General features: G+C 37.8%; 1 protein-coding gene across 5 annotated transcripts; it reads right to left on the bottom strand.

The window, feature by feature from the left end:
• LOC122405427 (cyclin-T) lies at window positions 1-24,465 on the bottom strand. Of its 5 annotated transcripts, none has more exons than XM_043410152.1 (9): window positions 23,383-24,465; window positions 21,042-21,252; window positions 20,835-20,958; window positions 19,404-19,449; window positions 17,708-17,798; window positions 17,304-17,501; window positions 14,296-17,163; window positions 4,186-4,286; window positions 1-4,135 (listed from the first exon to the last, which is right to left on the bottom strand). In XM_043410152.1, the coding sequence occupies exons 1-8, from the start codon at window positions 23,526-23,528 to the stop codon at window positions 4,215-4,217; spliced, it is 3,756 nt and encodes a 1,251-aa protein (XP_043266087.1). In that variant the 5' UTR covers window positions 23,529-24,465; the 3' UTR covers window positions 1-4,135; window positions 4,186-4,214. The 5 variants fall into 5 exon arrangements, with proteins under 5 accessions (XP_043266087.1, XP_043266088.1, XP_043266086.1 ...); XM_043410153.1 differs by having other exon boundaries at window positions 4,190-4,286; XM_043410151.1 differs by lacking the exon at window positions 1-4,135 and having other exon boundaries at window positions 4,159-4,286.

Genomic DNA, 24,465 nt, shown 5'->3' with positions numbered 1-24,465 from the left:
CTTTTGCTTCTCTCTTTATTGAGGATAACTTTTTTTTTTTTTTTCTTTAACGCTGCCCGAAACTAGGCAAGCTCGTCACGATCCCGAAGATCGTCAGTCGTGAAGAAACACAGAAAGGCATTGCGCGTCTTTTTTTTTTAAATATCTCTTTAAAAATCTAAATACATACGCCGAAAGATAATCCCATTTTTTCACGGTGTAACGATTGCACTTACGATTACAATAATGGATGTGACCACCATCTTTGCGTCGAGAGTAAACCCGTTTAAATACGTTCGATTCAAAGGAACGTGGAAATCGTTTAAAAAAAAAAATATCATCTTTTGAAAGTAACGTTCGCTTATTCGTTTTCCATGTATCAATTCACTTTCGGGCAACGCTTTTTCGCGACTGAGGACTTCCGGGTCGATCGTGTACCCACGATACGCAGCTCGACGGCATGCGAGTTGTGAAATACAAATGCACGAATTGCAAACGATAATAATAATATAATAATAATAATAATAAAAATAATAATAATAAGTATACACTCTCCACGAATCGTCGCTTCTGTTTAAGTCCTTAAGAATAAATTTATTTACATCGCGGACATGGTTCTGTCGGTTAGCTCCTGTTCGCTTTTTGTTTAAAAAAAAAGAAAATTAACTCTTCTAACTATAATCGAGCTTTCTCCCCCGAAGAATGAAACGGAAAAGCGATTTCTTCCAAACGGATGCTCCATTTAAACCTCTCTCTTTTTTGTTTGTTTTTTTTTTTTCGTCGTTTTCAGAAATACAACTAAGTTTCTTTTTCTAACGATTTTTCCAAGCGTGTCCATTTCAAACTTCGAAAAATGTTGGCGATTATAAAAACATTGCCGTTCTAAATACCGTCACGACCAATACCATTCACAATCCTTGTACTCCGTTGTCGCTGAACCGGTTAATGTTTTTTAAACAGTTGTGAGATAGATATACGCATTATCCGCTGACTGAAAACAATTAGCAATAAACGTCGTCTGTACCGCCCAAGCCAAGAGAGAACGCTAAAAAGGTTGGTGTTTCACGAATCGTGTCGATAAATATGAATCGTTAACGTGTCCTAATCTCTATATTTTCTAAGTGGAACTTTCGATTGCTCTCGGCCGCGGGGACATAACGAAAATACATATGGGGCACGGCGCGATAAAACAGTCCCGTCGTTCCATCCATCTATCGTAATAAGAATGAAAAATATTCCCGCGGTATTGTTCGACGAGCGTAACGATTATTTTACCGCGCCGCGGTCGCCTGGACACATTTATTGCTAACGTACCTTTTCGTTGAACGAACGCGTCAAAGGCAATTTTGACATAGTCGATTACGATCCACAATTCTAAGTAACGAAGAATTCGATCATTCGGGTCTTATCGATTAATCAATAAATACATTTTTCTCCGTGCACACGTTTCCCGAGCTCGGCGTAACCCCCGATATGCACAGAAAGAAGAACGACGAAGAGAATAATGGCTACGGTGCGTGAATTCGTTCAAAAGTTTACAAACGACGGATACGTTCACCGTTGTTTATATTTTTTTTCATTTTTTCCTTTTTGCGTCCTTATCGTTACCATTATCATTGTTGGTGTTATTATAATTATCGTTATTAAATGTTATTGATATTAATATTAATATTATTATTATAAGAATGAGAACACGCTGAAACGTTCATGCTCCTCGCTCAGAGATGCACGGTAGAATCTCGATAAATGCAATCGCGTCGATCGCGCGTGTATATCGTTCGTTGCGTTCTGTCGACTATTGGAATGGATGATCGTTTGGCAACGAGTGAGGCTCAAGGGGCAAGAAACAAAGGTGGTGCACTGGCCCCCGGTCGTACGAAATCATACACACATACTGTTTACATTTTCCTTCATACGGGACATCAAGAAATGAAAATGTAATTTTATAAATTTGACTTTCTTTAAACTATTTTCGGTTATACGTGTTTGAATATCACGTTCCATTCGTAAAGAAATTGCATTTCTCGCTTGCACACACATTTTATGAAAATCGACTCGCAATCAGTCTCGCGTAACCGTGGACTACCGGTAGTGACCATAATTATCGAAGGTACATCTTCGTAAATTGGTTACCTCGATCGTTGTATCGATTCGCCATAACGTTCATTATCGAGGTTCTACCGTGACGCAACAAATGCTGGGTACGAAATATTTTCGTGAAAACAGGGCAATAACATTTCTATTCTCGGTACAGTACGCACGGCCGTTCGCGATACGGGATTCTATTATCGATTTTTTTTTTTTTTGTTCACCCCTTAAAAAATAATACCTACGAAGAACAGAATCGAGTATTAACCGTGGTTCGCTAACTACGCGCATGCTTCGTAAGATATTGTAGATGTAATCTCGTCCGCTGTCGCGTACTGTAACTTGTACCACTCGTGTGTATACTTTTGCGTGTGTTTCGTAAACGTGTGATTACGCGTGTGTGTGTGTTTGTGGTGTCCGGGCGTAACGCTATTCTGTGTGTGTGTGTGTTTGCGTGTGTGTGACAGTTGTGTGTGTCGAGTCATTCATTTGGTTTATTTTGGCATACAAAATAATTTTATTTACAGTCTGACGATAATATTAATTATTTTATCTATAGTCCTTTATACTAAATGGCGATAGTATAATTCGAATTACTTACTATATTATGCAGTTTCTCGGCTATGTACATAACAAAAACGGCACGAATAAATATCATTGGACATGGACCATGTTTTTTTTACTGTCTTCTGTGTGCATGATAATTGGTTCGCGCAAACGATTCGCTCGTTAGGGACTCGCGACACTCGAGACTGTTGCCAGCTAATATTTAACGAAGAGTCAATGATGGCGAGTCGCTGAGCTACTATCGATACAGTTAATAATGACGAGACTGTGTATACCGTTATACGTAAATTAAAAATCAATGAATCGTGAACTACATGATAAATTTTTGGCATGATCTGTCCGATTAAAACTGAGTATCAAAATAACACGTTATTAAATGCACAACGAGCGTAAGAAAAAGGGGGAACGAACCACTAAACACGGTGAATGATCGCGTCCTTGTACTTTATCAGCAAAAAAGAATCGTACAAGACACCTCGCGCCTGCGATCTATCGAACGATCAAGACGAACTTGTCTACACACAAACGTACGCATATTACTTTGCTATTCTACGTTCAAAGGGGTCCCTACCTAACGAATCGATCGACGATCAATTTTAATAGTCATGAAGTTGGCGATGCATTGTCTCGCGTTCGTCGATGCAATGAAACGTGGCAGTTTAACGAAATAAGAAATACAAAAAGGCAGCCCTCGAGGCGCAAAACGGTTCGATTCACGGATTCGTCGAAAGAATATGTAAATATAGGTATTTTTTTTTGACTCGAAGAGTATTCGTTTCCTTTACCGTGCTCCTATAACCGATCTGTCGACCTTGAACGATCGTTAGAAATGGTAGCAATTGTAGCGTGCGACGTACACGTTTCCGCGAGCAAACGCGGAACATTCGAAGATCCCGAGGGCCGCAACGATGCTAGACGTGATCTTTCATAAGTTTGAACCGCGTTTTTTTCCCCCACCCCCCCAAAAAAAGGGGAAAACAAAATTCATCCCCTGTGTGTTGCGGATAACAACGAACGACGTGAATGTAAGAAACAAAGTGAAGATCAGTCGCGTGTACCAACGACCAAGGACGAAGTGAAGTTTGCTTTCCTCTTAACTTATCGTGTACCTAATTTGACCTGAGTAAGAATATTATTTTTTTTCCTTCCATTCAGTTCGCAGTCAAAAGCATTATATTGCTGATTGATTTACGTTAAACTTTGGCTAACGTAGAGGCGGTCAAGCACGCGCTTTCTTCGTTGATCTTCGGCGCCAGCAATGGCCGGGAACGAGAGAACAACTTTCCCTCGAAGACGTTGATGGAAGGGAGGCTCGACGGATAATTGGGGAAGATCCGTTTTCTTCTTAATCGTCCGGGACGAGCGCGAGCAAACGAGGATAACGATGAAAGCTGCATTCTCCGATGTCTCGACGCGGTTTTTCAATAAGGACGAAGAAGCGAAGTAAGATGAATCCCTCCATTCAGGCGGATTATCGATCAGGTCACTTCGGAAGGGCTTCCTGCAGATATTTTTTCGTGTTTCTTGTTTTTTTCTTTTTCTTTTGTTTACCGACATCTTCTTCTACCAGTGTCCAAATACTACGTCGTATGAGACTGCTGGGACTGCGACATCTTGCTGGAACTTTTGTGGTGGCTAGACGTGTGCTTTTCCTGAAAATACAAACAGAACTGTGGTACTTCATTCCGAAACGCTTCTAGACTTTAAGAAAGATCATTAATTCGTAATAAACGCCGTTCGAACATTAAACTTGGCTTTGAATTAACGAATCGTTGGATAACATAAAATGTTTCGTGTAAATACCGATCTTAGTTTTGGATCCTCTTCGGTAAATAATGTGTGAAGGTAAAATGTATTATTGGAAGAAGCGGTGCAAGAATAAGTTACTTATAAGTAAATTAAAATTACTACGTTAAGTAAAATTATTTATCTAAAAAGATATTCAAAAATTATTGTCAAAGAATTTATAAATCAAACGTTAATTATATGTTTGTTTAATAAAAGCATAAGTTCTGTTCACCTATTGCAAACATATAATGGTTGTAAATGAAAATAGTAAATAATAGTACTATTGGCCTAGTTTTTCATTTTTGAAAAGATCCTTACACTATTTTTTAGATTAAAATATTGTTTACTGAAGAAAACCCAAAAATTAGAGTCGAGTCATTTAAATAATTAGTTTTCTAACTCTATTTGTGTTGACATTGCATAATCTCTTATGAAAACGTAATTAATTGATGTTGATTTACCCCACCATATGAATTATAAAACTTTCTTTTTGCTTTTCTTCTATTCTACTAAGCTTGTACGACATGAACGATTTATTTTTGAAAAATTAATATTAAAGGAATGGCAATTAAAAAATTGAAACTTTTGTTGCTTACGTCTGTATCCAATTTAAAACATCACGATCGAAAATATATTCTGCAACAATTATTTTCACCAATCTTCATATTTATTAATAAATGTTTTTTTCAGTAAGTGTCTAATCATTTATTTTTTTTATATTAATTAAGAAAATCACAAAAGGTGAGAACGAAATTGTTTTAACACAGATGAATCTTGGCGAGAATAATTACAAAGTTTATTTTTTTTAGCGAATCTATATACCAAACTACGTTAAAAATATATCCACATGTATTCTCATGTATCTTTATGAAAGAATATCGCAACGTGAAGTATAGCTCGACTTAGAATCTCAGTAATTAATGCAAATTAAATGTGTATGTAAAAGTCCCACTTTTTTGTTCTTTCAACTAACTAAATATTGATCTATATGTACAAATTATATTTATTATTTAACTTAACGTTTCGATCTTAAGTCCAGACACGCGCCAAAAGGAAACACCAATGCACAAAAGTGCATAAAATTAGTTGCATAATACGCATCGTCTGATACCATTTAACTTTGACTTATAACATATTTTTCTATTCCCAACCGTTTAGGAGATATAGCCTGTTCCATTTGCGTGGGACACCCTGTATACTAATTCTAAAATGTACTATGTTCTCATAGCCTTCTGTATTAACAAATGCCACATCCCACATCTTTTTAATATTATTAAATTAGTACTTACTCTTCTCTATTTTGTATAATTACTTTACTGATATTTTTTCTGTTTATTTATATTTTTTATCCATTTAAAATAATGTCCGTCCTTTGCAGCGGACCTGCACATAACGTCTAAACGTCGAGTTAAATAATAAATGAAATTTCTTCATAGAAATTGTGCAAACTAATTTCATTATGTAACGAAGCAATTACAAACAAATGTGTATCGTTTAAAAGAAAAACTCAAGTGAAAAAATGAAAATAATCCTTAAACCTAATGGACTGAACAATTAAATCATAATGATTTCGGTCACGGTTTAATGGAATGTTTATTGTTGGACTAATTACTCATAATTACACCGATAAGGTTTAAATCATGAGACCGATAACGTTACGAATAAATTGTTTGTTCGGGCCATCGTGTTTGAAAACTATTTCCATTTCCCCAAACAAGCTTACATCTAAATGATCGTTGAGCGAAAAAATATGGATCAAATAATTCTCGAGTCCCCGAGAAATGTCGTCGAAAAATTAATTTACGCCTAATTTTCTATTTCCCCCCCCCTCACCCACAGTTTCATCGTCAGAACGTAACAAAAAAAGTTACTTTGTCGAAGAAAAACAAAATGAAACGCAAGTTGAAGCGTGCCTGAAAAAACAAAAAAGAAACAGTACGCATGCACACAACACAAAAGCTTTGCTACCGCGCGCATGCCCATGCAAAATTACACGACACATACATTCACGACAAACAACAACGATAACAACAATAGCCGTCGATGTTCAACGATAACAATGGCAAACGATCGTAGTACCCTCCACCAAGCGAATAAAAATCAAATAACATGTGTCTTAATTGGCGTCTCCTGATAACGGAGAACTTATCCTTCATGTATGATGTATATATAAATATATATATATATATATATATATATATATATATAAAATGGATAGACTTTTACACATGATAGTCGTATTACATACTGATAGCTGTGATATAATGTTAGTACACAAAAAGATGCGGCGATGTGGTGTGCGGTATTATATTCTAAATGTAGATATACGTATATATACATATATATATATATAATCTATCTATGTATATATACATATATATGGTGTGTTAAGAAAGAGACAAAATAATCACTAAGGTACTTTTCGTTTCCACAGAACGTTTATTTGCGATGCTTATTTTTTTTTTTTTTTTTCTTGGTCGAACACGTGACGCGTACGATTCCTGTGTATATATGTATATATATATATATATGTGTGTGTATATATATATATATACGTATATGTATATATATAAATGTGGGCTATAACAGTCTAATTTCCACGTAAGCACCTGCGTTTCCAGGATAATGTCAATTCGCGAGAGTTTCCTTGTTGCGTTCGCTAACGTTTCGTCGCGAAATGAAAATTGTCGAAATAAAAAAAACAAATGGCGGTAACGGTGGCCCGTGGATGTTACCTGAACGTTTGGTACCACAAAACGTCGCTCGAGATTTCGTCGATATTCAGGGCACGTCTGTGAAACGCAGATGTTTATCGTGTCCGTGAAACAGGCAACGTACGCGACAAGTGGTTGATATACATTGTGTACAGTTATTGTTGCAGTGTTCGCAATATTACACATCTCTTTTTTTTCTTTTTTTTGTTTTTTTTTCTCGTATTCCTCTTCCGTAGCTCAACGTTCGTAAATGTATCACTCGTATCAATCCGCCAGGTCGCATGCGTGGGTATTATTATCAATATTATTAATGCATATACACACACATATATATATATATACATATAAGCGTGTATATATATGTATATATATGTATATATATATATATATATATATATATCTTTCAATTTTCTCACGATCGGAGAGTACAAAACCTACATAATTTACCTTAGCAATTATTTTGTCTTCGCACGACTGCCACAATTGCACAATTCAACTAGGCCGATTCCGTTCATCTCTCGACAGAAGCCTCTTCCCGTCTATCTTTTACGCATCACGCAGAGGGTAGGGGGGGGGGATATCCTGTTTGCTATCGCAACGACGTTTCGACTAAGGCCAAAGAGGACAAAGGTTCCCCCCCCGGTTTCTCGCTTTAAACCGATTCGGGGAGAACGGCGCGTCGAGTAATCGCTAAAACGAAACGCTCGGGGCACAAAAAGTACATTTCGTCCCGCTCGAACATAAAGAGAAGAAACTCCGTTAACGGAAATACATCGGTCGTCCGTTCTTCCGGAATCGTCTAAACATTTCCCCGTGGCTGGCGCGCCGTTTGTTACAATAAACATTCGCTGTGAGAAAGGCCCACGGTTAGGTTCGTTAAAAGTATAATACGCGCCTTCCGAAAAGTGATCCCTTCCCCCGTGCAAATTTCTATACTCGATTTCGTGTTCTCGTCGTCCGCGAGGGAAAACGATTCTCGAACATGGAACTAAAGTTTTATATAAAAGGAAACAAAAAACAGAGAGAGAAACGAAACGATATAAAATTTTGCACCGGGAAGCTGGAGAATAGGCAACGATCATAGCAATCACACAATACAATGTAATGGTCTAGGTTCGAGATACTACCGCTAATTGTGACAATAATTATAACAATAACAACAATTACATCGACGCGTTATTAACGCTAACGGCGTGATAAATTTTTGTCCGTCGCAATGGCAATCACAATACACGTGTATATGTGTGTGTGTGTGTGTTTGTGTGTGTGTACGTGTATATGTAAATATAAACGCATTCTTAATAGATTATAATATTTTTAATATATTAATCACACTATCTCTCGCTCTCTTTCGATACGTTCCTGAGATAATATCCTTTCTATATCAACGATTATTCTTACTTTGTCGTATATATTGTCAAATACGTGAATATATATATACACACATATATGTATATATATATAAATTAGAATTAAAAAAAAAAAAAAAAGAAAAATATATACGCCCTGCGGTACTCTAAATAAATATAAAAACAAACTGCATACGCTCAAGAGACGCTCGGTGATCAAGCTCGAAGCATTGTACAAGAGAATGTAAAAAATAAAATCTTAGGCAGAGAACTCTTAACTAATTGCTCGAAGATGGACTGTCTCGCTCTACTGGTGTTGCTTGGGCTCCGAACGAAGAATTTCTCGTCAATTCTGCGTGCTTAATGCTAAAGTTTGGTCGTTTCTTAGAATCGTGCTATCAAAACAGTAAGAAACTCAACCGTTCATTATTGTACTCTGTTACGAACTCTTCCCTCGTTCCATTTGCAAAATCGATCGTCGATAACTCCGTCTCTCGACGCGGTAAAAGTTTATTTACGCCGCACGATCGTTCCGACTAACTTCATAAACGTTACGGAAACGCAATGGCGCGGGTAAGTTGAACGAACGACGTGAAACAATACACGCGTTCAACGAAGACGGTGAAAGCGGAGTTACGGAAAGTCGAGGGAACGAAAGAGAATTCGTATGTTTTCAAACAAGAGGCCACACAACTGATCAGACTCCAATGTGGCTCGTGGTAATTCGAAGACGATACACGAACGGTAAAAAAGATATCTAAAGACAAAATTAATGGCCACTACATATATGTATATGCTAACGTCGAAACTGCTTCAGTCGTGTTAAAGTTTGTATACAATGATTCTCGCGGTCGTTCCAATGCCAATTGCCTTCACTATTTTCTTCCTGTACAGTTGTTCTACGTAATTCTATGCCGATGAAACAAAGAATCGAAGACAATCGCATCCAATATTTTGAACTGTCAATCGACACAGTGCAAACTTCACGTTTTACACAGAAAAAAAATATCGTGAGAGTAACCCTTTGCGTTCACTTCGTAGTCCCGCGACGAGAATATTCCCGCTATTTTTATTAGAATTCTATCTCTCTTTAAAAGATGCAACGTCGCGTTAAATTCGTGTTAGTAGCATAATTAAAACGTAACATATGCCGCGAGAAACAACATCGAACAGCAAAGGGTTAACTGGAACGAATTTTGCTAATATATTTAATTCGTGTATAAAATATTGATAAAGTGATATAACGTGTTAAATTTAACAAAATTACATATATATATATATATCTTTACAAACACGTAAACACTTTCGGATTCACATTTGTATTACGCTTATATGCTTTGAGCATTGTCACCATTTTACTATAGAGCCGGCCCGAGAACTAACACGAGACGAGTGTTCGACGGAAGTCGAGATCCCGACTGATTCGAGTCGCTCGGAATAAGCGAGCTCCTCAGATTTTCGGCAACGCTCGGATATGATCGGGATCTGTCGGATTCTTCGAAAGGATGCGCAGCTGATCTGAATGCGTTGTAAAGCGTGATCGCAATTAGCGCTCAAGCAATGTTTATATTAACTTTTAACGTTTATAATAACGTATTTTTTTATAACATCTTTTCTACGATGCACTCCGCCAAAAATCACTAGAATATGAATGGTAAGTTTTATCGTATCGCTTGGCGGGACTATAAAATTTGTGTTTGTAACTCATGTAGTTATCTGTTCGGCATTAAATCTTTAATGCCATAATTAACACATTACTCTTTTGCGCTGCTACGGTGACGTATGCGTAACATGCGTCATAATTTGGTACAAACTCTAAATTGAGAGAAACAAGAACACTTCCAATTTTCAGAAATAGAAAATTCTTGAAGTGCAAAGGGTTGATACTTATTTAACGAGTAATGGATAAACAGTTATTTGTCTTTTATTTGTTACTCGATATTTCTATCTAGATAAGAATTTCCCCCACCTTATCGAGTCGCTTGAGCGCTAATGGAAATCATAACCTAAATCCTTGATTTAGGTTAGGTAGATTTAGATTTTTATCGGCATATCCCGACTGTACCCGAGAGCTACCGAAAACCTAAAAACGGAAACGCGAGATCCCGGTTTCTATTCGAGTCTCGTCTCGAAAATTCGAGACCTCGAACGGCTCTACTACGCTGCATACCATACATTGTTTTTTTTTCGTTTAAGTAACTTTGTAAGTTTTTCTTCTTTTTTTTCTTTTCGTTTATTTTCAGTCGTTAAACCCGTTTGAAATTCTTGATTTCATATAAACATAACGCTCCGCACGCCACCCATTATTCCGAAACCCTTTGCCAGCAAAGGAATTTTTTATGCGAACGAGCTTCGTTCCGTCGTCGAAGTGGCTCTTCGCAGGTTAGCATCTCGGTTTCCCGTTACCGTAAAATATGCGAAGAAGAGAAAGAAACTCGAACCGATTCACTTTTGTTCTCCATTGAGCACTCGTTAATTAAAATTTATCGAAGTTCGACCGTAAGCGCAAAAAACATAGTTACCATTCTGTCTATTTAACTGGCAGTGGTGCGTTACGTGTATCTCGACATTTCCTCCCTTCTTTTAGCAACGGCGCCATTTTACGTTACGAGTTCGCGCGCGTTTTAGAAATACGCAATTCGTTCGCGGCTCCAAACGGAAGGAAAGAAAAACGTTGCCCGCGAAAGGATTCCTTTAAATTTAAGGATCTACCCTGAAAGTATTTCAAACTATAATAATTCTTAATTCGTTAAAGAAGAACTTCTTTAGCCTTTGCAGGTTAATCAAAGCGATCTGTATTCCGTTATCTTCCTACGAATTGTACTTCGTAGCGCGGTTGCTTCTTTTTATATAATATTTTTTTCCTTTTCCAAGATCGCCGAGGATCTCGCGGTTTGATTCTTGAAACAAAGGCTCACACTCATTAACTACTCTAAGGAGATGCGCTACAGGTACAAAGGTAGAAAGATCGAAATGGTAATTTGTAAACACTAGGGGATAGAGATCGTACGTCATGCTGCTACTTCTACCATTCACAAACTGGAGAGGGAAAGATGGGGGGATAGAGGTGAGGTGAAAAGTATGGTCTCAGCCACTTCGGTTTTTCCGTTTTCCGTGTTACTGTTGCCCTTCCTCCTTCTCTGTAGATCGTAAAAAAAAGTTACATACCGCATTTCTACTTTTTTTTCTCTCCATTTAGATATTCTCGCACGAAAGAGAATCTCCGAGCAAAACATCGAGAGGATGGTTTAGTACATATCGATATTGACGAATACCAGGGCAAAGTCTGTTATTTTTCAAGCGTCCAAAAAAAGAAGAAAAGAAAAAAAACGGTATTGCACGACGATGCGAACATACTGGTAGTTATTAACAAATGCGAAAGAAAAGAGACAGACGACAAAGGAGAAACAATGGACCGAGAAGTGGCTGTACAGAAATCCCCGCTTACGTGCAACTGATTTTTTCCCCGCTTGGATGAAACAGAATCGTCCACAACGGTGTTTTCTTTATTCTACTTTCAGCGCGCGAAATTTAAACGTAACCGTCTGAATTAAAATTTTCGTAATTGTTTCTTCGTAAGAGTAATATTAAAGGATCGACGACATTTTATCGACGAAAATTACTCCAAATACAACCTTATTCGAACTACTTGTAACTACATGTTGTTATGATGGTTCTCAAACTGAGTGTTGCGAGATATTTCAAATATTCAAAGGAAACACCCATAAATATTGAAAAACTTTTGTTAAATACTATGATCTCCTGTTCTCTAACAATAAATACTTATTGAATATTAATAAACTGTTAAACTTAACTATTTAATAATTAAACTTAACTTATTAAGTTGTTTAGACTAACTATTTAATAAACGGAACTGTTAGGTATTTCTCCTGGCATAGAGGTGCTGTGATATATTCCTGAGACAGCAAATGCACCGAAAACAAATAATGTTTGAGAACCTCTACGATATTCGAATCGTCTCCGAAACCCTTCGAAGTTTGTGTAATTAAAAATAATTCAAACAAGGTCGTGTTTGGACTCATTTTCGTCGAAAAACACTTGTCAGACCGTTGGTAATATTCTCGCGAAGAATAATTAATAAAGATTTTAGATTCGCTCGTGAATCAAGTTTTTTTTATATAATATTGGTTTAGAAAATCATTTAATGATTTCTAATTTACGAATAAATTTACAAACGGGACATAAACTTAGAAAACTTTGAAAATTATTTTAAACTTTTTTGTAACGATGGTACACAGGTCAACAAATTGTAAACAATAGTTGATATTCTTTACGATTGAGCTATCTACCTATTTATTTATATATATTGTGATAAGAAATAACAGAAAATAGAATTATTTGGCTCTGGTTTGAAAAATCTAAAGCATGATTTATTTAATTCAAGCGTATTAGATTAAAATATGCGTACGTTAAAATAAAGCATACTTTTTTTCTAAATTTTTTATACAAAACTAATAAAATTATGTGGATTTGTATGACTTTGTTAACCCATCATATTATAAAATTACAAATTTATAAAAATAAGAGCTGAAAATACCATATTATTAACGTCGTTTGCGTTTAGTATCCAGCGATAGTCTATTAAAATTATAGATCATATAAAAGGCTGCCGGATATAGAATATAAAAGTTGGCAAAAACGATTCTGGTGATAATGGAGTGATTCAATTGTAATTCTGCAGGTATAAAGTACCTGGTTTTAAAAAAAAGCTAGAACCAATATTTTAACTTTCGTTCTCATAATCAGAGTCATAACAGAAACTAGAATCGATTGCTTGGATAAAGAATATATATGCGGGGGGTGAATGTGAGTGTGTTGTTGTGTAAGTACGCGAGGTGTCAATCGATTGCTATGTCTGAAGTCGGAACCAGTTAAATAAATCAATCGATTGCCAGGTTGCGAAGACGAATGCAGAATGCGTGCAGGTTTTGTCTCAGGGTGTGTGTGTGTATGAGAGATTAGGTGAAGGGGGGCAGAGCAATTGAAGCGAGTGATTAATGCGGAGTGAGCTTGGGCGTGTGAAACGATCATTTTGTGTAATAAACTTTGTTGGATAAAATTCGTGATAATCGTTGCTCTTTTAACCGGCTTGATCCTACATATATATTGACCTGTGTTATCAGAATAGTTTCCCCGTGGCTTGTTCGAACTTCTGTAACCGATTAGAGACGCGTGTGAGCGGGGATCGCTGTGATTCGTTAGGTGCTATGTTGGAAACAACCTCTGAAAGTCCACTACAAGACAGGATTTCCGTACGAATGTTATTCCGGTGGCGGCGGCGGGGGTGGCGAGGAACTAGGAGGTGGTCCGCTCGGCAACGGCGGCGGTGTTTTGGATTCGTGCCGAGCTGACGCGACTGGCATCATTGTTTGACTCTGTCGCATGTTCGGCGGTAAGGATGGCGGCGGCACAGACGTATCGATGGCGCCGTCCGGCGTCATGATGACGTTACCCGCCGGATACATCGAGTACTGCTGCTGGTATTGGGAATAGTACATGACAGGATCGTAGATGTATCCGGCGGGATTGTACATCGAGGGCGGTGGGTAATTGGCGAAGAAGTACGAGTCTGCTTGTGACTGACCAACGTGACAGGTCCTCGAGTACCCTGAGTCGCCGCGCCCGGAGTTTGGATGAGGATGATGGGTATTACGAGCATTGTTACTATTGTAGGTGTCTTGCTGATAGTAGCCGTCGCGCTGGCTGGGAGCACCGTAATGGCCCGCCGATCCTGCTGGTGGTGGACCACGCCCGATATACTGGCGGCCGCCTCTACCGCCTCCACGTACCTTGTTATTGCTGCTTGAACTATAGTGCCTGCCATTCTGCCGTTCGCCCGGTCGGTGTTGTCCGTAGCCCTGCGACATCTGCGATTGCTTCTTCGTCGGTGGTACACTGGTCGTTGGGCTCTCCTTCATGTCGATACGCTCGCGCTTGCGGCTCTCGTTTTGAAATTCCGGGTAGATGGCGCTCGAGCTGTTCGTCGTAGACGAGGCCCCGGAACTCCGCGAGATCGCGTCCGTGCGGATCTTGATCTTCAACGAGCCCTGGACCACGGGCTGGCCGGGCGAATTCGTCACGCTGTCCGTGCCTTTCAACCGTTCTTTCGGTATAATGATCTTGATGCTGGTGTTCTGGGGCGACTTGTTCTTGTCGGTCGTCGCCGCGCCGCTGCCCGTTGTTGATTCTGTGCTCAGGTTCAATTTGTCTTTGGGTATCGTGATCTTGATCGGTACCGTGGACACGATCTCGTCCCCTTTCTCCTTGTCCTTCTCTCGATGCTTCTCCTTGTCTTTGTCTTTGTGTTTGCTCTTGTGTTTCTCCTTGATCTTATCTTTATCTTTGTGCTTGTGCTTCTCCTTTTTCTTTTTCTTCTCGCTCTTGTGATGCTCGGAACGCTTCTCCTCCGCGGGCGCGGGAACCGTTATCGTCGTCGACGTTGGCACGGAAAGTATGGACTCGGCGCTAATTTGTACAGGAACGGAGAGCACGCTTATGTCGACGGTCGAAGCTATCGCTGGCTCGCTGACCGTTGGTAAGGAGAGGCATTGATTTTGTATAGGAATCTGGTGGTCTGAAAGCAATATTGAATGAGATATGGATTGATGCTGTTGTTGTTGTTGTTGCAGATGATGTTGAAATTGCTCCTGACTCGTCTGCTGCGTTGCTATTTGATTGAACGACTGCACACCTTGGAGCAAAGACGGCATCGCTGCCAACGGTTCCTGAAGCAAAGCACTTATACTTTGAGCGGACTTCATCGGCGACAAGTATTCCCCTTTCAGCTGTTGGTGATCCACCCTTTTTGCCGCGTCCGTCTTGTAAGGTTCTTTCTTCATTTGGAATTCCTGAGGATCTTGTTTCACTAAATTCGTGTCTAAACCGTTCGTCAGATTCTGCTGATTCGACAAGACTTGTTGCTGCGTCGTGACGAAGCGTGCCATCGTCGGTTCCGAATCGAACGGTTTTATGAGTTCCGGCGGTTTCATGTCGTTCGCAATTTGCGTGGCTCTGCCATTCGACGACGGATTATCTCTAATCGGTTGTATCAGTTCTGGTACCCTACCGAGCATTTTAACGGCCTCGAAGCTGGACGTGTCCTCGATTTTCACTTTGACTGGCTGCGCGGTTTCGCTGGCGCTGCCCGTGCGATGTCTCTTGTGAGACGTCGTGGAGACGTCGTTGGACGATCGTTTAACCGGCGCCTGGTCCTGCGGCTGCAGGCCCGGCGGGCTCGCGAACGGCGATACTAAATTAAAACCTATCGACGTATCCGGTACGCGTTCTTGTTTAGGAACTTTTGCTGCCGAGGGCGGCGTCTTTTGCTTAGACTTAGGCCTCTGCGAGTGGGATTCCCGAGGCGTCGGCACTTTCTCCGGGCTGAACAACGATTTGTGCTTGCCGGGGGGCGTTTGCAACACGCTCGCCTGAACGTCGGATGAATTTTTCTCCGTGTCGTCATGCCGCGGTCGCTTCTCGGTCTTCGGATCGTCGAGATTGTTCAACGACGCTAAACTCGACGCCTGAGAACTGCCGTTCTTGATCGTGTCTTTCAATATTTGCGACACGCCGTGAGCGGTGTGTTGGCTCGACATCGTCTTGGTGGCGACGGCCTTTTGAACGAGCAACGAGATCGAACCGGAGGAGTTCGGTGATTTCTCCTGCGAGAACGAACCCTGGCCGGTGGTTAGTTTCGCGTCAACCGAGACCACACCGGCGCCAGCTTGTAATTTCTCTGGCTGAGGATATTTAGTGTGATGTGGCGGTTTCTGCATGTTCGAAACATAGGGTACATCGAGGGCGGGTTTCGGTAGAGGTAACGGTTTCTCTATGAGCTTCCTCACCTCCTCGCACCTCTGTTCCAATGTATCGGACTTCCTCTGTCGATCGACTCTCGAAGGGTCCGGATACTTGTACGGTTTTTGCTCGCTATCCTTTCTATGCTCTACAGGCTTATGCCTCGGATCGTACATTCTCTTATCGTGACCCTGATGCTTATTCTCTACTCCGCTTAATCTATGCACGCTATGATTATTATTACTAAGTTTCTCTTGCATGTTTCCATGGGGCATTGGCTCTTGTAGCGCACCGACGTCCGATCTGTGTGCAACGGAATCCGTCAGCAAATTGTCCGAATTGGATTCCTTTGGCGCCACGTGACTGTGCGAATGTATTGTACTGCTGCTACTCGTGCCAGTACTCGAATTATATTCCCTTTGTAACCTCTGCCTGTTAGGATCGCGATTTGGTTCCCTAGCTTGATTACTACTCGAGTGCCTCTGCGGTACCGGTTGTCCAACTTTCACTTCTGGCCTGTGGTGATGATTATGATGAAGCGTCTTCTGTCCAGGCGGTAACGGATGTTTGTTCAGCACGTTTGTACTAGATACAGGTTTATGATGATGCGAATGATGCTTATTTATGTCCGACACGTGAGATTGCACGACTGCCGTTGGAGCAGCTGCCTTTTCCCTTTCTAAACGTTCGCGTTCTTTCTTTTCGCGATACTCTCGGTAATCGACCGGCGGCCTTGTGGACGCGGGTGGAATTTGTTTCTTTTCTTCTTGTTTCTCCGTATGATGAGGTCGACTCGTATGAAACGTAGGTCCACCGTCGGCCGTTGTCGCGGGAGACTGTACTTTACGCGGCTCGGCATCCTGCAGAAAAATAGAACAAAATCTTCCCGTAAATTCTATAAACGCTTTGATCGACGCGTGATAATATAATACAATTGTCTAAAAATTTATTTATTTACTTTATGCTATTCAAAATTTAACGCACAGACAACAATACTCACAAATGGTGAATTCGGTAAACTAGGATGATTGATGCTGGGGCTTTGATTGGCGGATATGCTCATGATTTTTCTCTTTAATCTCGATGGGCATTTATCAAATATATGAAGGAATTCTGCTGTAAGCTCTTGTAAAAGTTCAGAAGTTACGGTCCTATCGACATACCAGAACCAATGCTTCCCTTCTGTACTCTGCGGTATCTGTGTACAAACAGTAATAATATTAGTATTAGTAAATTGTTTGCCTTAACTAGAAATATATTTAACCCCTTGACGCATCGAAACCTTGATATTTCTTTACTTTATACTGTAAAATGAACAAAAGTCGTGCGTTATGGAGTTAAATGAGAAGATCGTCTTTCTGTTTCGCGGAGAATTTTATAGAAACAGTTATTGATGATATATACCTCCCAATTGGACCATTTGCACGCAAGATGTATGCAGAAACAGGCAACTACCGTTGGCTTGTACTGCAGACACATCGTTGTCAAATGTAAACTAAAAAGAAAAAATTACTCTATAAATTGACATGAGTATAATAACATTTTTAACCGTTGTTTGTTAACAAAATATATAACCCAGAGTGTAAAAAAGAACTGTACTATAAAAAAGAAAGTACAAGTTCCATTAAACATGGGTAATATCGGGATAAAACTAGGACGAATTTCTTACGATTCGTTTAAGATGTTTAATTACATCATTTCCAACTATAACTTTCGTTTGTAAATAAAATTTAATTCCAAAGAGTACGTTTCCAAAACAATGACAAATTTTCATATGTATGTAAAAAAAAAAGAAGACAGCACATGTTAATGTAACACATTTTTCGCGATGAGCTACACAAAAATTTTTACCGTATAAATTTTTATTTCATGTAAATGAATTTATAGACGATATTCTTTGTACATAATAATCGTGAATGTAAGCCCTACAACACTCTGTTGTATCGTAACAAATTTACCGAAGTTTGCCCCAACATAATCCCATGATAAAGCGAATAATACTACCATAATGTTATACTACACATAAACTGTAGAACAGAAAACTAAAATTACTGGAATTATTACTAAACACTGATATTCGATGTACTCGAGAGAACGTATTGTTTTTAAGTAAAAAAAATCGTTTTAATTATAAATTTATAGAATTTTTCTTTGAGTGTAAGAATCCCAAAACGTTTTTACAACAACAGAGATAGATTAAGGCTTGATCTACACTATTTGTTCAGTCATAATTATGATCCGTTCAAATATTATTCGATCATCAACGAACGATCGTCTAACGCCAATCAGCGTTTCTGATCAATTCATGTTTCAGATTATCAAACAATATTTGAATTAATTTCCATTCAACTACGACCATATATCATACTGGACTAGCAATGGAAATAAATTTGAATGATATGTCCATTTATTCTCTTTTTTTGTTATTAAATATTTCTGTACATTCGCTCGTTGTTTCGCTGTTTTCGCATTCATTTCATTCACTCTTAATTCGTTTTGTGCATCTACGTTTTAACGATAAGTGTTTGTAAATGTAAAAATAAAAACTGGACAATATACCGTAATGTAAGAGAAAACGATCAGTCCTTAAGAATATTTCATTTACCTTCGATTAAGCAATCCTCATCGTGAACTTAGTTTATGAAATAAACTTCGTTTCGCTTTGGCATACGTTCTCTTTAGAATCAGACATTACCGCGACTGCAACGCAACATTCCTCCCAAAAAGTTACTGTTAACATTTAAACATTCGCATTAGAACTGAGAAAATGTGTGAAATCAAAGTAAACCTTTATGTACCGAATTGAATCTTATATCTCGTTATATTCATGCTTCTGAGATATGATAATTTTCAAAATTTCTCCAACTTACGGAAACCATTTACTAAATTTACACTTTTCCATGCAAAAAACCACATAAAATGATCTTTTCTTCGCAATTGTGTTCCATGTTTACTTTGCTTTCTGATATGAAAATAGGTCAGAATGTTGCGCCAGTGGCTATTGCCTGACAGTCTTAGCTTGGAAATATGCTCCAGCTGGCATCTATTTGACCAGAAGACTGCTAAGAGTAAGAGATACTAGGAAATAATGTGTAGCCACCTGTTAGATGCCATGAAGTATGAAGTCTGGGCTAAGTCCTTGCTCGCTGTAAAAAGAATGCCAAGACTTTAATAGAATTTTATATTTTTAAGTAATACAGTAATGCCCGGCTGCATATGCAAACGTAATACAACGATTGTCTAGATTTTTTATTTAATGTTTTCAGTGACACTGGTACAACCATTTCACGCATTTTGGAGTTACAATCACCCACGTTGTAGCCTGTGTAAAGATTCAAAGTTTTCGATAAATATTCTTGCCATAATTAACTTTAATCTTGATGGTATTTCATCGGTTGAGTAAATGAGGATAGAGATACTGTAAATCGCAATATTTCGTTTCTTACATATAAAGATATTGACTAACATCAAATAAGAAGAAAAACCTATGTTCTTGATAGATAAATAAAACATTGCCAGAATTGATTGTTTAGATAATAATAATTAGATTTTTTACCTTATATAAACTGTCAGATTGTTTCTCACTTGGGATATTAATCCATTATACAAACCACTCACACACACAGAATAAGAATATATATACGTATAATAATGCAAGAACGTAGAACTACCGCGTGGAGGTGATTAACATAATTATCCCTTGCGATCCTGTGTCGAATGAACTCGATAACGTATTTCATTCCTTGAATTTTTTTACTAGTATTATATTTATCTTTTTTTACTGTTACGATTCGATCCAAACATTTGATAATTGGATCATCAATATTTGGAACATAATATGATTAAGATAAGATTAAGTCGATTTGTCTATTAGATAATATAATGTAAAATCCGTCAATGTCAGAAGAAAAATATATACAGGGTGTCTTGTTTAAAAAAATTAGATTGACCTTCAGATTACCTTCACCACTCCACCCACAAGAAAACAATTAGTACTACATGATGATAGCCCATCTTACCAAACAACTTTTGCACGAACGAATAGTACACTGAAGAATTGAATTTTATTACTACAAAAAAGTAATACATATAAGTAGAAATACTGTTGAAATGAAATATCAAAAATGGAATTTTTCCAATAATCCACTGAACGCAATTTTGGAAGGAGAAATTATTGAATACATGGAAGAAGACAAAAGTGAGCCAATTGTGAAAGAATTGAACAATGACCAAGAAAGAAATGGCGATGAGAATGCGGTGCGGTTTTTAAACTTGTTAAACAAGTGTATTTTATATTTTTCAGCGGACGATTTTTGCGTGGTTGAGTAAAATTTCGTTTCTCCATCTCGGACAGATGGAAAACTCCAATCCTAACTTTCTGCATATATTTGAGCACTACTGTATTACCTAAACTTTTGGTACTACTTATGTTTCTTAAACTGTTAAACGTAATTGGAATATACTTTATACAAAATCTGGTATATCTCAACGGAAGTATTGTTAAAAACAATACAAATTTCAATATACATACCTTTAACCAGTTGACAACATCTAACAACATGTGTGTGGGGATGATCAATGGCGACATCAAACCCCAATGTTTGTAGTAGGACATTTTCATTGAAAACCAGATCCTGAGCTTGCTCAAGATATTGCTACAAATCAACAGATATTTCAGTAATAACTATAGTTATCAACAAGTAGAAAAAGATTACTTTTCTGATGGTTTTGATCTTACCTCAGACCTGATGTCAGGTGGGGGCTGATCTCTGTGGAGACACATATGTGCCATTTTGATAACATGTTCTAACTTGCGCGGTTGTTCTTCGACTTTTGCTGCTAAAAATAGTGCTGCCGCGGCAATTGCATTCCTGTGGAAGTGTGACAGCGAATGGAATACGTAGAACCTGTGCATGTACACTATTGCTGTGTTGATACATAACTGTGATCTGTGATTGACTAGTTAAGGAAAATGTCAAATAAACAATGTATTACCTAGTAACATGACAATATCCTTTTTACAGATAAGCGACTACATCATTAATTCAAACTTCAAAGAATTTTTGTGCTATTTTATTACACGTACATCATCATTATCGCTACTTATTAGGATTTATTTAAAACAAACGTATTTCTTTCATCAATTGCACTGTATTGCGCCATGAGTAAAGTTGTTGTAACATAATAGTTTTAAATAAACAAATTATTTATTGAACATAAAATACAGATTGTTGAAAATAACTTGCAACACAGAATCCTTTTTACTTAAATATCAAATAGAATGTATATAACTAATGCATTCATAAGTTTGTTACTTATTCTTAATAGTTACTCTTGTAATACTTCATGAATCGAATATAACACAAAATAAGCAAAAGCATGTAATCAATTTTTAAAGCAAATATGTTCCACATATTGAAATATAGACTTTAAGTTATTACAATACTAAATTAAAAAGAAGACATTGAAGCAGTGAATTTAATTAAGACACAAAACTATTGTGTAACAATTATTTTTGAAGTATTACATTAAATGGTAAGATTAGAAAATAGAGGGAACAGTAGATTATATTTTAAAAAGTTTTATTTAAACTGTAAATTACATGAATATAAAAAATTTGATGAATTAAATCGCATAATGTTGGCGCATACTCTTGCCATTTATTTATTCCTTATTTATCTTAAGATCTTCTCAGTTTATGTTTTTCTTTGTTATACTATCAACAATTTCGTCTTTTAAATTATTTGTTAGCTTAATAAAAAAGAGAATATAAATTAAAACCTCAGAATAACTTACAATAAAAAGAAAATAGAACAATACAAGAGAAATCATCGCGGTATGTAGCAACTACTGATAACGCACTTTGTGTAGTGTACAGAAATTTGATACAAGATATATATATATCATTAAACGCAATAAGAAGCGAACCTACAATTTTCTAAATAAAATTTCGATGAAAGCCGTAATCTCAAGATACACTTATCAATTTTCTATTCAAAATAATTTGAAGAATATGTCCAAGTTCTCTCAACTGGTACAGTAATTAAGATATTTACACATTCAAACATGATCTGAAACATAAAAATGTTAAAGAACGTACAATCGGTTTCTGTATTCTGTATCTTGAAAATATTTCTGAAACATTTCTAAAATAAAAATCTTATGAAATTGTTGCAGTCAATTAGCATAAATGTTATACTCGACTAATAAAACAATACGTGTTAAATACATTAGAGAAAGAGGTTATACTTTTAAAGTTTGTCAAAAAAAAAAAAATGTTAATAATATCAAGTTAGCGCGTTCCTAAACATTGTTTGTCTCGATACAAGTTAACCTATTCTTAACACGACGGTTTAAGATTTTACATATAATTTGTACAGGAAAGAATTGACATTAAATTTTATATAGAGCGAAGGAGAACATCAACGACAAAGAGAATCTTGTTAGCTTGTTAATCATCGAACGTTTTCTATATAAACTTATGATAACATATTCATTGGCAACCTAGATCTATTCTTCATGGAATCATAAGACGTGCGAACAAAGATAAACTGAAAATACAAGAAATTATATACTTGCATAAGGAATATCAGCAGAAACCGTGTCTTTGGTTGGTACTACTGTCAATCTTGGCTTGGCAAACAATGCTGCCTTTCCATGACCCTATTCCCTGTCCTCCTTTTTAGGTAACAAAACTCTGCTCGATATTCTCACTCACCCACGAGATTTTACAAAGAACGCGCGCGTATCGAATAGCACAAAAATTCAAAAATTCATCATGCACTAAAAGGTGTAACGCAAGGAAGTCCAATATGGAGAATCGTAATCATGACGCGTGACCTCCTCTTTCGCACGTCACTCGTGTTTACAACACGTTACGTATTTCGCATTTACTCATAGATCCGAACAATCGTAGAACCATTATGTAAGAATAACACAGTCACATAAATGTGTACGGACGTTTGGAATAATTTAAAAATGTGTTACTGCATAAAATCAGCGAAAAACGATTATGGGGACAGGGGGAAAGGGAGGTTGAGAAACACGCAACGCGAACATGCACTTGTTAAAAAGGATACACCACGAGCCGCTGTCCCATATCCTGAATGAAATTCGCTGCCTGCTGCCGGTAGCTCAGTTCCTTATCCGCGTCGATACCGCATCTTCTGCTCGGCGTGTTTGTAAGCTGTTCTTTCGTAAAGTACCATTTTTCGTCAGCCGCCATTTATATGTACACACAACTCGGTACTAACGATGCGCACTTCACGGCGGTCGCGATGGCGGCGAGCACACAACGCACAACAGCGACACGTTGGAAACTTCACGTCACTACGCTAACCGGAAACTCGATCCGCAGGTTCATACTCGCTGAATTTTTCACTGCGAAGCATAATCGCACGTCGTACGACAGAAAACCGAGTTCCTCTTTAGTTTTTCAACCACGCGACTACTACGACGAACATTTATTCTCTCTCTCCTCTTTTTTTTTTTTATGAATTTCCTACTTTTCGTTTACTTTCGGTTAAATAACTCGCATCTCGCATCGTTGTGCCATTTTAAATCCCGGATATGGTATCTTTTTTTTCTTCGAATCGTTTCGATACGCGGCCAACTTCGCGACACTGCTTTGGAATCGTGCAGGAAATGAAAAATCAACTTCAGAAAATCCTTCAAAGGCTTCAGCACTTTCATATATTTATGAGATTGTCGCAATTTACAGAGGTTCGTGCGGAACTTCGTGATACCGTTAAATGTCGGTTTCGTGGACGTTTTATTGGTTTAAAATATTTTACAAAAACAAAACTTCTATATAATTGTAATAAATTAATAAAGTCGGCTCTTCGATAGTGCATCACAGTAACAAGATTTATTTACGTATACTTTTATGATTTTGTTATAAGGACCGTTGCATTTTTACGTAAACTTTTCTTTACAGCTTCCGTGAATTTTTCACGTAATTTAAAATTCAATCTTAGGTGTATTATAATTTAAAACGCGATATATAGCGCGTTAGGTACACAAAGTGATCGACGATAAGGCGTCAATTGTTGCACGGAAGTATCCTCTGCGTGCATCTTTCTTTTTATTCGTATATTATCGTATTAAGAAGCTTCGAGTTTACGAATTTTTTTGGTAGGCCATGAGGTTGGTTAAGTAAGAAA

Source organism: Colletes gigas, unplaced genomic scaffold (assembly GCF_013123115.1).
Source record: "Colletes gigas isolate AHSC1104 unplaced genomic scaffold, ASM1312311v1 Colletes_gigas_Sc00004, whole genome shotgun sequence".
Classification (NCBI taxonomy): Eukaryota; Metazoa; Arthropoda; class Insecta; order Hymenoptera; family Colletidae; genus Colletes; species Colletes gigas.
Note: the sequence above shows the minus strand (reverse complement) of the source record. Positions and strands in the feature narration are given on the sequence as shown.

Bases quoted from the DNA above. Each gene is read 5' to 3' on its own strand.
- LOC122405427 (XM_043410150.1), bottom strand. From the start codon at position 23,528: ATGGCGGCTGACGAAAAATGGTACTTTACGAAAGAACAGCTTACAAAC. The intron at 21,253-23,382 runs GTATCCTTTTTA...AGTCAATCACAG, and splicing joins ATGGGACAGCGGCTCGTGGT to ATCACAGTTATGTATCAACA. The intron at 17,799-19,403 runs GTGGCTACACAT...TTTTCTTTTTAG, and splicing joins TACTTCATGGCATCTAACAG to TTTACATTTGACAACGATGT.